At 39.3% G+C, this 17,069-nt stretch overlaps 1 protein-coding gene across 7 annotated transcripts in view; it reads right to left on the minus strand.

Annotated features, from left to right (window-relative positions):
• The window catches only part of GRM1 (glutamate metabotropic receptor 1), a 434,400-nt gene that overhangs the window by 405,825 nt on the left and 11,506 nt on the right, over positions 1–17,069 (minus strand). For 2 of the 7 annotated variants that reach the window (XM_040448939.1, XM_040448938.1), the window contains exons 1-2: positions 15,752–15,885; positions 13,320–14,340 (exon numbers count right to left, since the gene is read on the minus strand). In XM_040448939.1, the coding sequence (XP_040304873.1) occupies positions 13,320–14,019 (700 nt within the window). In that variant the 5' untranslated portion in view covers positions 14,020–14,340; positions 15,752–15,885. Of the gene's footprint in view, positions 1–13,319; positions 14,341–14,968; positions 14,991–15,751; positions 15,918–17,069 lie in introns of those variants that run through there. The other 5 variants (XM_040448933.1, XM_040448932.1, XM_040448934.1 and 2 more) reach the window with 5 other exon arrangements.

Raw genomic sequence — 17,069 nt, forward strand, 5'->3', positions numbered from 1 at the left:
TTTTTGTACCAGAAAATAGGGAGTTTTCAAAAAATGATGGTACATGCCAAAAGAATACAAAAGCCAGCTTGTCAATTTAGTACCAAAATAAATAATGATGATGATTAATAGTAGACTAAAATGCACTGAATAAAATAGGAATCCATAAGTTCATACTCACATAAATAAATTGATGAATAAATCAAAAGTTTGATGATTAACAGGATATTTACAGAGTTGCAAAGCAACTTCCCATAAAATATTCATTAATTACAAACTTTACAGTGGAGAAGACTGAGAGATACCATATTAATCCAGTGATCAAAATTAACATCATCAATAATGGGAAAAATTTAAATCATATACCTTTTAGCAGTGCAGTGACAGGAATGCAACATTGCTTCTGGAATATTCCTAATGAAGAGGTATACCTTATATCTAATCACGAGGAAACACCAGTAAAACAAAACTGAGGGACATTTTAGAAAATAATTGGACTTGTGGGGTACCTGCGTGGCTCAGTCGGTTAAGCAACCGACTCTTGATTTCGGCTCAGGTCATGATCTCATGGTTTGTGAGATTTAGCCCAGCATTTGGGGTTCTGTGCTGACAGTGGAGCCTGCTTGGTGTTCTCTCTCTCTCTCTCTCTCTCTCTCTCTCTCTCTGTGTGTGTGTGTGTGTGTGTGTGTGTGTGTGTGTCTGCCCCTTCCCAGCTCTCTCTCTCTCTCTCTCTTAAAATAAATAAACTTTAAGAAAAAATAAAATAAATTAATAATAAAATAATTGGACTTGTTATCTGCAAAACTGTCAAGATCATGAAGTCAAGGAAAGACTGAGGAACTACTCCAAACTGAAAGAGATTAAGAGACACGACTAATTCTATACTAGATCCTGTTGCTACAAAAGACTTTATTGGCACAACAAGTAAAACTCAAATGGGGTCTGAGAGTTAAATGGTAGTAATGTGTCACTGTTAATCTCCTGGTTTTGATGGTTGTATTTTGGTTAAGTTTAAGAGTATCCTTGTTTATAGAAAATCACATTAAAGTACTCAGACTTTGGGGGAAAAATGAGAGAGATTCTTGGGGAGGCAGACTCTAGGAGGAAGTGGAGGCTACTGGTACAGGGCACTGTTTCCATAACCCTCCTTTCCCTGTCAGCTTTGTGGTTCCCTTCCTGGAAATCTCTCCTCCCTTGGCTGCCATAATGTCTGTTGTTTCCTGGTTCTTCCTCTTTCTCCTTCTAGTTTTGTTTGAGTTTTTTTGTTTTGTTTTGTTTTGTTTTTAATTTGAGAGAGAGAGAAAGCATATGCAAGGAGAGGGGCAGAAAGAGACAGAAAGAGAGACAGAATCTCAAGCAAGCTCGACGCTCAGCCCAGAGTAGTAGGGCTCCATCTCACAAACCTTGAGATCATGACCTGAGCTGAAGTCAAGAGTTCAACTGAGCCACCCAGGTACCGCTCTCCTAGTTTTCTAACTGTTCCTTCTACATCCTTTTTCTGGATCCTCTTTCTCATTTTCACCTTCCTCAAAGTCCTGCCTTTACTGTTCCTCTTTTCACTCCATATCCTCTCCCTTGGTAATCTCATCCACTCTTATGGTTTTAACTACAGCTATTTGCTGACAAATCACAAATCTACCTCCCTTTCTACATCTTTGGCCTATGGGGTCTCTCAACCTTTTTTCCCATAGATACCTCAAATTCAACTACTCTAAAACTCATGTTTTGCCAGTCTATGCTTCCTCTTTTCTCACTATTTAGTTATACAAAATGGAAACGTGGTAGTCATTACTGACTCCCCTTTCTCCTTTATCCTTATAACCAATCATTCATTAAACCCTAATCTCCCTACTAAATTCCTGTCCAATCCATTCTCCTTTCCATCCCAACTGACACTTACTTTAGTAAAGCTCTTATCATTCTTGACTGAATTGATTAATTAAATTGGCTTTTTCTCCACCACTTTCCCAACTATCAATGGCCCATCAACTTGTGTCCTAATTTCCAATCTGACTTCTTTTCTTAAGCCGTCCTCTCCAAAATTTTCAGGGTGCTGTTTTCAAAATATAAATCTGATTGTGTTTCCTCTCTGTTTAAAATCTTTCACTGGCTCACCATATTTACAAAATAGAATCTAAATTTCTTGGCATGGCAAGCCTGTCCCTTCATGACCTAAGCCTTTCCTCCCTTTACAACTTGCTCTTTCCCCAATCCTTTTCCCTGAACATATATTCCAGAATTAGTGACATTTTTAAGTTCCCTGAGCATGCTTTGTTTTCTACATCAATACTTTGACTCATAATCACTCCTCTGTGTCCTGTAATGGTGTGAATTTCAATGTCACATTCTTTGGGAGGCTTCTATGAGGTTACTCTCACTTTTTTCTTTGGTCCAGAGAAAAGTAATGACATTTCTCTCTTACCTCTTTATTCATACCTACTCTGATGGTTGCATTTACCAAACTGAATGGTAACCACCACATGATGAATTTCTTGATAGAGGGATTATAGTTCAGCTCTGGTCATTGATGACTATAGCAGAGAGCTTGACCCAGAGAAAGTGTTCACTAAACATCTGTTTAATTACAATAAACATCTGAATGCATATTCTTTTTACCATCAGAATGACACCTGTCAGCCAAAAAGTAAAAATAATATGGTACACTCATTTATCCAGGAAAATGGGACATTATCTGGTTTTTTTTTTGTCTGTAAATCATCTAATTTCTTTTTTTTTATTTATATATGAAATTTATTGTCAAATTGGTTTCCATACAACACCCAGTGGACATTATCTGTTTAAGTTGTTTCCCTGTTCCAATATCCTCATATCACCTTGTATTCCATTCTACTGTAAACAATTTCTCCCCTTCAACATAGTGTGAGCAATTTGTTTATTGATCTGTTTTGTTCAGCCCTTTGTAATGTACAAATTATAAAATACGTCAGAGCACCACAGAAAACAGAGGAAACTGCCTCAAGTATCCAGCAATAGCTGCAGAACAATCTATACAAGTCTAAATGAAAGCCCTCATCTATAGCCACATGCTATGGATGCAACTGTTATGAAGGAAAAATACAGGACGCTAAGTGTGCTACTCAAAGTCAGCAAATCAGCAAAATATATCTCTTCTTTATTTGCATACATTCACTACAGAACATTCTTATATTTACTTCACATGGGCTCCCTTAGAATAAGGACATCTTCTTATTTAAGGTTGGAATAGCCTGACAACAACAATAATATCTTACATTTATTTAGCTCTATCTCATCTGTACAATAAACTTAAGGGATTATTTTTGTACATTTTACCCTGATGGCTCTCTAAGCATGGCTAATTCCCTGAAGCCTTTGTTTCCATCCTACCCCTGATCCCTAGAATCCGTCTCTAGGCATCCTTTTCTAATCTCATCTCATCCTTATGCACTACACACAACCCCTGATCACTTGCTGTAGAGATAGTACCATTCAGCCATCTGAGCAAGTGTAATCTCTCACTCTTGATCACAGCCCTCACAGGGATAGAATCCTTTCTTCTTTCATTAAAAAAGATGCCCCTCATTGAAGAGGGCATCTTTTGGGATGAGCACTGGGTGTTGTATGGAAACCAATTTGACAATAAATTTCATATATTAAAAAAAAAAAAAAGATGCCCCTTACTGGCCTTTATTTTTCTGCCAGAAAAAAATGAAAGCCTCAACTAGAGTTTCATATGGAATGGGCATTTCAAGTTGGAATTTCATTTTCTCTAAGAAAGGAACTTTATTACAAAATGGTAACAAACATAAATATGGAGACAGAGTTGCATAAATCCTGGGAAGAAGTCAGATCACATAAGAAAACGGCTTTACCCAGGCTTTCAAGAGAAATGTTAAGAGCAGGTGGGTTGGAAGCAAGAGAGTTTGAAAAGAACAGGCTTCTATTGTTCAGAGTCTTTCTGACCTTTAAGAGTTCAGAGATATAACAGTTCTTGGCAATGCCAAGGTGCCAGACGATGGTCAGAGTAGGTGGGTTGCGGAAGTGAAGGGAAAGGACACAGAATTTATGTCACTGAACTAAGAGGATAAGCATCAATGGATCACACATATGAATATTGGAATCATTCGGGAGTATGACAAGAGTCCATATTGAAAGGCAGACTATCAGCAGTAAGAATGAGTTTTCAGTGACAGCAGAGTCTCCCGGAAGCTACTAAATGACAGTAGCAAAGTTGGGAAGAATTTAGCGTGGCTGGATGATATAAACCTCAGAGGAGAGAGGAATGCAGGAGGTTGAATCATATGATTTTGAAACAATCAATCAAATGGGGCACCTGGGTGGCTCAGTCGGTTAAGTATCCTACTCTTGATTTCGGTTCAGGTCATGATCTCATGGTTTTGTGAGTTCGAGCCCCATGTCAGGCTCTGCCCTAATAGCATGGAGCCTGCTTGAGATTCTCTCCCTCTCTCTGCCCTCTCCTGCTCGCACTCACTCGTCCTCAAAAATAAATAATATATTTTTTAAAAAACTTAAAAAAACAATCAAGCAAACAAACAAATGAGACTTGTTTTTAAAAAATATCTAATACCAAGTTGAATTAGTCCTGGCTTTGTTACTAGCACATATTATAGTCTTAGGCAAGCCGTTCTATTTCCCTGGATCTTTTGTTTTCTCATTTATAGCATGAGAAAGAGTCCTAAAATCTATACCACATGCTATGCTTTTAACCACGAATTTCATGTTTGTCTTATTTTACTGGGCATTAGGGTCAAAATCTATACCTGATTAACTGATTGCATGTACTTGCTCATTATTCATCAGCTAAAAAGGGCTGATATCTTAAGAATCTGTCCCTTTGGTGGGAATTTAACAAAAGCAGGTAAAAGTTACTTGTATATTCCATCTCCTTGTTCTCCAAAACACTGTTATGAGGTAAATAATATAGCAGTGATTATCATTCCCATTTTACAAATAAAACTGAGATGAATATATAGTATTTCCAATAGCCTTTCATTCATTTATTTTTTATGATTAAATTTTTGTAACCCATGAGTCTTACAACTACATATATGTCTCTTCTGACAGACTATGGGACCATTAAGGATAATAATTATAGCAATGATAATAATCAAAATGTCTTTAATTTATGTATTCTTAGCACCAAGACCAGGGTCTGACACATAATAGACCAATGTATAAGATGGTCATGTCTTCATCAGAATGCAAAATAAGTTAGTTGGTAATCAAAGAACTGCTCTCCCAAAATCGTTCTTGTTTTTCAGTTGCCAATTTAGGCTTTTATCAGGATCATTTAGATAATCAGCTCGAATCTTTAATTTCTTGGCCATGAAGTGACCAAAACAGATAATTTTAAAGTTGATAAAGGAGAATTTCTGCCTGAATCAATAAATTATCTTCATAAAAACATTAACACTATATTTGGTACCACGGTGTCTTAAGCTTAAGAAAGCAAAACTTCCCATTGAGATTGAAGGAAATTAAAATTACAATTTTTCCTGTAAATTTAGATCTTAAGTGTTTTAGACATTCATAGAAAACAATTAGGCATGGGGGCACCTGGGTGGCTCAGTCAGTTGGGCATCCGACTTTAGCTCAGGTCATCATCTTGCAGTCTGTGAGTTCGAGCTCCGCATCGGGCTCTGTGCTGACTGCTCAGAGCCTGGAGCCTGCTTTGGATTCTGTGTCTCCCTCTCTCTCTGCCCCTCCCCTGCTTATGCTCTGTCTCTATCTGTCTCAAAAATAAAGAAAAACATTAAAAAAAAAAAAGAAAACAATTAGGCATGAAAAATAAATAGAATAAATAAATAACACCTGAATACATAAGTTACATATATATTTCTGCATAAAAATTTTAATCCAATGTTAGGCCTCTCATGGATAAGACAGTCACATCATTTTGCCTTTATATCTCAGCCTGACTCTGGTTTTCAACTATACCTTCTCTGAAAACCTTCTCCTACCGAGATGTTGCTTCCAATCTAATATCAGAACCCATTAATGATGAGTTGCTTTTTCAGTGGTTTTAGGTACTCAGGAAACTATTCTGTCCTCCACTGTGGTTTCCCACCCCTCTGTGGTCTTACTATGGGGCATGCTGAAAATACGGATGATGCCACTCTAGCCACTACCTAGAAAGTTATTAAAAATCCATACAACAGTCATTGTATATTAGTACCATAGATCGCTAAGAGAAAAATTTTAGTGACTGAAGAGAAGTGGGAACTGCCAAGCCACATGATGGGGGAAATATAAAATAGGAGTTGCCATCACCATCTACCCTATGCAGGCCAGCTACTTGAAAAACTTATTCCAAAGCTAATGAAGTCACAGAGTGATTGATGGTATGGCAGAAGAATCAAGAAGAGTTCAATCTTTCTCAAAATAATAAAGATATCTCTTTTTGGTCATCTTTGAACATCACCTTAATTCCTTACACATAATAGCTGTTCACTAAATACTGACTAAATAACTTATAAAATGGTCTAATAAGGCTAGCCAATATAGTAAAAAAATAACAAATATAGAAACTCAAAAGTATAGTAATCTGGGGACATTTTTTGGTAGGAAAAAATGGTTTTATATATATTTTAAAGTTTATATATTTATTTTTGAGAGAGACAGACAGAGAGAGAGAGAGACAGACAGAGAGAAGAGGAGAGAAAGCACAAGCAGGGAAGGGCCAGAGAGAAGGAGAGACTGAATCTTGAGCAAGTTCCATGCCATCAGCACAGAGCCCAATGCAGGGCTCAAACTTACAAACTGAGAGATCATGACCTGAGCTGAGATCAAGATTCAGACACTTAACCTACTGCACCACTCAGGCGCCTCTAAATGGCTTTATATTTTTCTCTTTTTAAAATTTTTTTAATGTTTATTTATTTTTGAGAGAGAGAGAGAGAGAGAGAGAGAGAGAATGAGCAGGGGAGGGACAGAAACAGAGGGAGACATAGAATCCGAAGCAGGCTCCAGGCTCTGAGCTGTCAGCGCAGAGCCCGACGTGGGGCTCAAACCCACAAGCTGTGAGGTCATGACCTGAGCTGAAGTCAGATGCCCAACCAACTGAGCCACCCAGGTGCCCCTAAATGGCTTTATATTTTTCAACAGGCTTCAAGATTACCACTGTGTCCCAGCACATGTAGCAACTGATATTCATAATGATTACTTTGTATATTTGAGGAAAGTGTCTTATTAAATCCAGCACTCTTTTTAAAAAGTCAGAGAACTATATAGGTTGCAAAGATCAACTTGTAAAATGTTTAAAATATAAAGTATAGCATAGGAAATATAGCCAATAATATTGTAATAGCTTTGTATAGTGAGAGAGGGTAACTAGACCTATGGAGATAATCATTTCATAATTATGAAAACATCAAATCATTATGTTGCACACCTGAAACTAGAGTAATATTGTATATCAACAGTAATTCAATTTTTAAAATGTAAAAGGTTGGAGGTCAAAGAAGCCAAGTCTCAAGTACCCAGGTAAGTCAGCTGGAGAATCAATGTTCTGGATGAACAAGGTTTTATTTGGATGTGAACCCTTTTTCTTAAATCACAAATAGAGTATCTCATAACTATCCCTGGTTTTTCTTTTGTCCACATACCCATGCCTGCTAATAATGTATGTGCTCTTACCCAAGTTACACACTGATATAATTATATATTAAATATATTAAATCTTAGTCCATGTTGTTTAAACCTAAAGAATCATGGCTTTGAAACCTACTCATGACACGTCTGTGAATTACACCAAAATTCTCCTTGTCCTCCAGGATTGCAAGACTAGGCATAGTTTGGACTCCTCCTTATCATTGACAAAGGAACACCTTTTATTTTTCCCAACTATTTCAACAGCCTAGTAGCTAGAATTCCACAATAACTAACATTTTCACAGTTAGTTTTCTCCCTTCCCTTTAATGGATCTCCCCTACATATTTCAGTAAAATTCACTTTAATTATTTTTGAATCACATCAAACTGTGCTTGGGTATATCTTTCTTGAAACCAAAACTCTCTGGCACATGCTTCAACATTCTCCAGTTTTTGTCCTTCAAATTAATAAGCATTCACAGTCACAAAATATAAGAATCCAAGTTGAGTTGCTATCTTTATTATTAGTTATTGGACCACACTCGCCACTCCAGACAAGCTAACCTCCTTATTTTATCCCATGGGGACATTCTTACTACTGCTTCTAACTTTTAAAAGAAATGTCATATAAAAAAAAAACACTTATCAACATTCCCTTTTTTGTGGCTTTTTTCTCACCAATTATCCTCACCAATATTTTCTCCCAGTGTTCCCTAAACATGTATAAATTCATGTTTCTAAATGTCCACACTTACACTTTATTTGGTTTACATGTGTTCAACTGTACCCTCTTTACAGTGTAAAGTACTTAGTAACTGAGACCAAGCCTTTAAATTTTTTACATATTTTTGTATAGCATATCTTCAGTTAGAATTGAGTGACTATTGTGATGGCTTTTCATTTAAATTACTTGTATTGATTTATTTATCTATAAAGTAGTACAGTATATAATGGAAAAGTATACTGTCAAGGGAATTCATGAAGACTGAATGACCACCAGAGTCAGCCAGGAAGTAGTTTGCTGGTGATAGACTACGGGACTTTACACTTGACCCTCTCTTACTTAGTCTCAATGTATATAATTAAATCCTGAGGACACAAAGCTGGTCTTATGGTGATGCTAAAATGAATTAAATAATCAAACCCCAGAAGTTACTGATAAGGTCAATTTAAGCTAATAATTTTATATTTAAAAGGAAACAAAAAGTAAAGTCTTACTCTCAGATATAATAACAATACCAATATTAATAACTGCTCAAGCACAAAAAGAAGGAGATACGGCCTAGCAGCAGCACATATGTTTTAGAACACTTTTGGATAAGAACTTATCTCAAATCTACTTGAGTTATTTGTGATGATGAAGGAATTAAAAACTAGAATAAATGGGCGAGAGAACTGGTGAGATCCAGCACAAAAGAGAGGATTTACTGATGGCAAATATCACAAGGAAGAGGAATTTAAATTGTTTTGGATGACTCCCAGTGGTTGATGGAGAATTGGTGGAAATTTCAGAAAGTCAGGTCATTATACAGAAAAGTAGACTAGTAGGTGAAATACTGCTTCTGAATTTAAGTCCTATATTCTCTCACTCATATTAGAAATCCTAATCACCAGTAGGAAACTCAGAGTATATGGGAACTGCTTCTTGGGAAAGATGTAATCGTGGTGTTTTAAGCATCTTTAATTGATTAACCTAAATAACCTTTGATGACACTGCTGTTCCTTATTTTGTGACAAAATGGAGCAACTATTAAGGTAACTTTTTGTGAAATAGGTTGGAATCAAGATAAGAAAGATATGAAGAAAGTTGCGGGGGCATAGATAGAAAATACAATATTTGGTAGAAATAAAACTCTTATATGTAACTTCATTACCTAAAGTAATAAATAGTTCACTGACTTTGGAGGATTTTCCTCTGATGCCATTGGACTGCTAAAGTAAGTTTTATATCAAATAGAAAAAGGGTTTTAAGAAGAAAAAAGATTTTGAAAAGAAGTCCTCAAAAAGGCCAATTTCATATAAAATGTAAGCAAGCATCAAAAAAAAAAAAAAAAAAAAAGGTGCACTACAACGAAAAATGTGACTGTAAACAAAAAAGCACCTTACAGTGAAGGGCACTGTATACCAGCATAATTAAGTCCTTTATAATAACAACACTCCTCTGATACATAAGACAAAATACTGACACAGAAAGGCTTAAAACAAATGAAAATGTACCCTATCAAAAAAAAAAAAACTTTTTGAAGCTACTTAAAGAATATTCTTTATTGGATTCATTCAATGCTTTTAATGTAATCAACTAGAATTACATTCAAGTGCTGCCTTCTATAACTTTTTGAAATGATAAATTTGATTCTTGATGGGGAATCTGCATTTCATCACAAGGATAAAATCCAGTGTCCTTGGCCAAGATATTCTTCACAGAAGTAGGCTATTTTTGTATTTTATGCTTAGCATATTTAAAGACACACAGTCCAGGTGAGTAACTTGCTCCAAAATGCACTCAATCTTTATCTGTGAATAAGGCTCCATTGCTTCAGCACCTACCCTTCGACGGATCCTTTTTCAATACTCTCCTCAGTGACTATCCTGAAAATTTTTCTGGAGAGCCTACTGCAGGTACCTTCACGTGTACCAATACTCTTTGATGCCAGGTAAACTGACAGTTGTCATGACCAGAGGTTAAGTGTGGTGCAAATGATGTGGCAGAAGATTGAAAAGTATGTAAAAGAATATTACAACAGAATTCTAGCTGGTTTAGAAAGCAAACAGAAAATATCTCCCAGCTTAACTTTGATATAAAATGAAATAAGAAAGGGTTATAAAAACAGTTGGGGCATTCAAATAATAGGATGCCCCAACTGTGATTGTAAAGTCCATCAAAATTAACCATGGAAATGAAGGTACACTAATCTAGTCACTTAGTACTTTTACTATACGATGCTAGCTTAACTATACGAGCTATTCTTCTAATACTAGCTTAACTATGCTAACTTCTAATTTAAAAAACTATGATGATAAATTTACTACAGAATGGCTAATTTGGAAAGGAGAGGTGAAGGTCACTGGAGGTTCCAGAATTTCTAAGCTCCAAATTGTTAATATCCAAACTGGCCTCTTTCCTAAATAGTGCCCAGATGGCAGAGACAACACTGATATGTGGTCTTAGCTGCTTTTTGACAAGGAACTGTCACCAGTAGGTGACCCCATCAGTCTGAAGGCAGGAAAATTACTAAATGATGCAAGGAAATGCCTGCAGGCCAGTACACCGTGGGTCCCTGAGAAGCAGGAGGGCAGAACCTCAGGAAAAATGAATTTTCAGCTGGTGCTTATACAAAAGAGACTGTTACGTTTCTTTGCAGATAGGAGAAAATAAAATCAATTTCATTTCCATACATATTATGTCTAATAAGAATAGGAACAAATTCTCCTTGAGAGGAAATAAGATCATATGTAAAAGGTAGGGGAATGGCGTCATCTCTTGATAATAGACACGAAAGTTAGCTCTGACACTGCTCTATGAACACAACGTAGTCTAGAATCAACTACTACAATAGTATGGAGACATAATCTCTGTCGCACAAAATCAGTCAGAAGGCAGAAAGGAAATAAAGTAATCCAAATTAATATGGGGTGAAATTTTAATATTAGCCCTTCCTGAACAAAATTGGCAAACACAAGTCAAATTAATTTTCCAAAAACATAATTCTACTTGTCAGAAAGCAACCCACTATAAGCAATTATTTTTAGCAAAGTGATGCAACTGAAAAACAAATTGAAGATAGATAGGGATGTCTTTACTCTTCACTACCCCAACATAAAATGATGCTATATTAAAATATGGGAAATAAAACTAGGGTATAAAAGTAATGAACTATTACTTTTGGAAAGAGGAATTTATACTTCTAGTATCTATAAACTATTACCTAGCTCAACGGAGGGAGAATTATTTAATATTTAAATAAATCACATTCCATCTAGATTTTGCCATTCCCTTGTAGAGAGATCTAATGCTGATAATTAACACATCTTTAATTTGTGCTTTCAAGATGTTCCATCTAAGCACCAGAGGAAACTATGTTAAACATTAAAAACGTAGGAAATTAACATTAAACATCAATATGCAAGAGATTAGCATTTGAACCTAAAATTGTTTCTTAAAATAGTTATATGAGATTTTGTTGAAAAAGAGATTTGCCATTCACTATTAAAAATCAAGATTCAGAAATATGAGTCAGCTGTTAAAAGTCACAATATTGCGGCAGAAAGTTTTTCCCCCAAAGGCAAATTCCAAAATTATAATGCATAATTCTACATTGTTTTTGTTTGTTTGTCCTGAAAACTCTGCTCCCTTTATAAATTAAAGCATTGGTTTTCATTAATAATCACCATATAACCACATCAGTAAGAATGCTTTTTAATTTTGAAATCAGAGTTCACACCAGTGGCTGAATATTGTGTAACTGTTGCAAGAACATGAAGTCATGCCTTTCTTTCCTGGCCTTTCTTTCAATAATTTGATATTTAAAAATATGAATGCAGCAATATTCTCAAGATTATCTTCCATATGCTAACATATATATATATATATATACATATATATATATACACATACATATGTGTGTGTGCACGCGCACGCGTGTGTGTGTGTGTGTGTGTGTGTGTGTGTGTGTGTGTGAATTGCCGTAGGCAATTGATATTTAATCCAGGTCTCAGTTTCTTTATAGACCTAACAAGGGAGTTAAGAGTGAATGACTCAAAAGTCTCATTTTATCCCCAAATCTGCATAGGCTGAGAGAAGGAGAGTAAGGGAAATCTTAAAAAAAAATACTTTGAGAATTCATGTAAGACTCTATAAAAATCAAAGTTTTTAACCTCAAATAAATCTATTTCTTTTTTTAAGCCATTTTACACCTAATTTCTACTATCCTTTTATTAGTAACTGATCTAACTAAATTCTAATGAGCAAAATCATCGTGTTAGAAGAAAAAGACTAGAAACCAAACTCAAATCTAAGAGGTCACCAGTGCTATTTCTCATAAAACAAGATAATTCTTGGGAGGAGTGAGGGCATCTGGATGATTTTAACATACTTAATAGAAAGAAAATAAATATATGATTTAAGCTATTTACTTTTCCTTTGTATCCGAGGCACCCTAGAATTTGAAGTAAGTTTCTGATATACAGAGGAAGATGGACGCATGAATCCAACATTCCAAGGAAGCTCTGTATGTGAAAGAGGGGGAACCACACACTAGGACAAAGAAGCACCTTCAGCTGTTGGAGACAAGATAAAGCTTTCAAGACCAATTTAGGTGACAGCAAGTTTTGTTGTTTTGGTTTGTTTCCCCAGTTGCTCATATTGGATTAGTCTGTGAAGCTTGGAAAACCACAGCCAGTCATTTAAGGGTAGTATACCACCTTGGGCAAACAAGCCTTTCAAACACAAACTCAGAATGTGAGACAAACATGTAGCCCAAAAACTACAGTTGGATACTACTCACGGAGAGTTTGTATCTTATAGGTTCTTACTATGCCCCAAAACACCATGGGACACAGTTTTCCTACACTATAATTACAGAAGGAGGGTCAAAGGTAATGCCTGGGTGGGTGTGTACTGACAAGGGTAAAATCTGTTGCCCACAGTGCAGGAAATAAATGGGGGGTGGAGGGCAGTATTATGATCATAAAGGCACATCATGCAATATACTTGCTTCCTCTGTACCTTTCTTTCCCAAATGCAATGCCTACCTTCTGTGTGGACTGCAGAGACATAGGTCCAATTGTAACGTTTGACTATGTCAAGCATTGCCCTTGCTTGCAAAGTGTCAGAAGGGACAACCCTCAGGAAGTATTTGTACAAAGTTTTGTCACTCAGGTCGATGCTTGTGGCAGAATACGCAATCTGTGGGATGTCGAAGAGCTGAAGCAGGTTCTGCACTTGAATGGCTACGGAGCTGGAGCCGGGGCCGATCACGCCCGCAATAGGCTTCTTAGTCCTGCCTAGGGGGAGGGACTGGCCGTCAGGCAGGCACCGGTTGAGCCCATCCTTTTCATCTCGAATGGAAATCAGAGAGTCCCTGATGAACTCAATGCTCTGCTCCAGAGCCACGGAGGAGTGCCAGCAGGAGTCCCGGATCTCACTGCCCAGAGTGATGTTGGGCAGCAGGACCGGGTCCGCGTTAATCTTATCCAACGTGTGGAACATGGCTTCCACTCTCTGGATGCCATACTGCTCCCTGATCTCTCCACACTTCCTCTCAGGCACCTTCTCGGCCGGAGGCTGGTGGTGGACTGAAAAGAGGGCTCCAATGATGACATCTCCGTCCATTCTGGCTACCGAGCGCTGAGACGAGGCTCCCGCCAGCAACACTTTCCTGCCGGGTCCTCTGGGAAGAAGGGACATCTCCAAAAAGATCGCTGGGAAAAAAACCAGGAAGAGCCGGACCATTGTGCTGAGGACTCGGTCCACAGCCTGCTGGCCGAGTTCCACGCTGGTCCTGCCAGCCGGTTCTGCGCGCTCACAACGTAGACAGACACCCGACGCCTGCCTCTCCCTGCTCGGTCCTGCTCGCCAACACCGCTGGTTCAACACTTTCGCCGCTTGCACCCCGGCCTCCTTCCCCTCCTCCGCCACCTAGTCCTCCACGACCACCTCCGTGTCCTGGAGACGCTTCTAAAAGGGGAATTCGAGCCCCCTTCTTCACCGGTGCATCAAAGTAAACTGGTCAAGAGTACAATGGGCATCGTGGTGGCAGCCGTGAGCTGGACGCTGCCGACAAAAAAAGGAAGAAAATCAAAGCTCCGTTATCACAAGACCGGTTTCAAAACTCTGGGTCAGTGATGTTAATAGTTGCCCGGTCCATTTCAACACATGATAGCGGCCGGAGGGACAGCTTGAGAGACAGCTGTGGTCAAGGCAGGACGTGGTGCGTCCTGCCCGCAGTGCCCTCATCGGTCCCTGGAGGCGCAGAGCCCCACCGACCCTCCCCCTCCTCCAGCTTCAAGCCTCTTCCAGGTCCCCAAATACCCATTACACTTACAGACTTGGGGGGGGGGGGGAAGGGGAATAAAGGAGGAGGAGCTAGGTCTTCCAGCCTTAGAGAACTTTCCGGATTTGAAAAGATCAACTTTTTCCCAGAAGAAATTTGGAAACTCATTATGAGTGTGGAAGCACTACTTCAAGATGAACGCAAAAAAAGGAATGCACCTTTTACTTTAAATTAAAGCGGTTGAAAAGACCTCAACATACAACCCGAGTAGTAAATATAATTTGCCAGCTTGAGGAAATCCATATTAGTTACTAAGGCAACGCCTGGTAAAGTCTCAGCATGTCGGAGTTTGGTATGTCTCCCACACCCCCCCCCCCCCCATACACACACCCAAGAAGTCAGGCTTACTGTAGATGTTCAGGGAGAAAGGGTGCAGATAAGGTAACTTGATGCCCGCGATGGAGGGTGGAAAGAGGGGGCGGAGGGGGCCCCTGAACCCGCCTAAATCGGGACCTTTGGCTTTGCACATTTCTAGAAAGGGAACGGAGGGGAGCGTCTGGGTAGCTCTTGCAGCGGTAGCTCAAGCTCTGCCTCCTTCAGAACCCTGGACAGTGCTCAGTCCAGCTGCGGAAACATTCCCCTGCAGGGCCTGGAGCGGATGCTTCGACCAGCGAGTTGCAATTCTTTGACACCCCCCACCCCACCCCCGACTTCGCTCTTTTAACCCTCCTTCCTGCGTTCTTTACACACACACACACACACACACACACACACACACACACACACACACACCCCTTTCTTCGCCTCCCACCACCCCTCCATCCTCATTCTCTTTGCCTTGCAGCCAGTGCTCCTGCAGGTATATTCAAACCCGACCGCTTCGGGGGCAGAGGCGCCAAATCTCAGCCGCCTCTGGGGCTGAAGTTGGCTCCCTCTCGTTCCTCCTGGCTCCGTTTCTCAAGGTGAGAGTCGGACAAGAAAGGAGCTAAGGGAGCGGGCGGGGAGCGAGAGCATGAGGTGAGCCAGGCAGGAGGAAGATAACCCAGGCATCCACGGGTCCCGACGCTTCCCGGGGATGCTGGGCTAAAAGAAATTAAGCGGGGATGCCTCTGAGATCAAGAGGAAATCCCACAGACTGCAACTATGTCTGCCACTGTGGGTGGGTTTCACCGCCCAGAGGTGTCTGCTTACCTGGGTCTGCTTGGAGAATTGGACTTGAGACGTACCTGAGTCCGGATAGACAGCGCTATGGTCCTCGGGCCAGAACACCACTCGGGCCACGCTCGGTTCGCAGACGCCTCAGCTCTAAGCCAGACGGTGCAAGGATGCGATCTGGGCTGTACACTAGTGCCCTCTTTCTTCAGCACTATTTTACCGCAAGGAAAAAGAGGGAGGGGGAAGGGGGGAAAAAAACAGGTCACCCAAGGCTTGTCTATTATCTCATGCATAAAAATCAGTCGTTTGATGGTGGGGGGGGGGCAAACCTAGGGAGAAGTGAGAAATATTAATTCCTCTACTACCAGAGGGTTCTTATAGAAGCTGCCAGATATATGAATAGTCAGATCTGATGAAAGAGTGGGGAGCCTCTTAGGATGCTTTAGGTGAATATTCTTTTTATATATTTCAAGGACCCAAATACATGTTCTTTCCCTAGAAGTAAAGCCCCTACGGAGGGAGACAGTTAATACATGTGTAGACATTTAGATAAAGTCTATTAGTAGGTTGCAGGGGAAAGGCTGCATAAGGTGAGAGTAGGGGAAAGAGGGGTATGCACATGATGAATCAAGGTAAGCCAAATGAACAGAGACAAACATTGGCTGCATTTTCCAGGTCAAGATGTAACTAAATTAAGAGGAGAGTCAAGTCACATGAAAACAGTGGAGTGAAAAACACTTATCCAAATTCCTCCCAGGCTGCTATCACCCTCCCGACAGGTCTCCAGTGTTGCTTCATTCTGTGTGAAAAGTGGAAGTTAAATCACATTCCTATGGGAACATGTTGGCTGAGCAGAATGTGTCCCAGCTTCTTCAGAGGGGAAAGGCAAGTGACAGTGTGCCTTTCCACTCTGGCTCAAAGCTTTCTATTTGTGTCATCTGCAGAAAAGAAAGATCAACTTATGTGAGTCCCTTTATAATCACCTTGCTCATGTCATCATTTCCTATGGACTGGTGCCATGTCCATCTGGAAGTGGCAATTCCATGTGGCAGTTTTAAATACTCTTCTAGTGTGTTCCATGAAACTTAGGAAAGAAAACAATACTTCCTGTCAAGGACAGATCCTCTTTCTTGTTCTGGTTCTGGTCTTTTTCCCCAGGTGTCAGATTTTTCTGGACTTTAATTAGACAACATAAAGAGGATAGGACTTTTTTTTCTTTTTCCACAAATAACGCACTGAACCAGGTAATAGCCTTTAGACCTATATGTTCTTGGTTCTGGAAGTAATAGTTTGTTTACTCAAGGAAGATAGGAAGAAGTTTCTATCTTCACACATAGAGTAAAATGATTCTCTA

This window comes from Herpailurus yagouaroundi, unplaced genomic scaffold (genome assembly GCF_014898765.1).
Source record: "Herpailurus yagouaroundi ecotype Mexico unplaced genomic scaffold, PumYag 198, whole genome shotgun sequence".
In the NCBI taxonomy this organism is placed as follows: domain Eukaryota; kingdom Metazoa; phylum Chordata; class Mammalia; order Carnivora; family Felidae; genus Herpailurus; species Herpailurus yagouaroundi.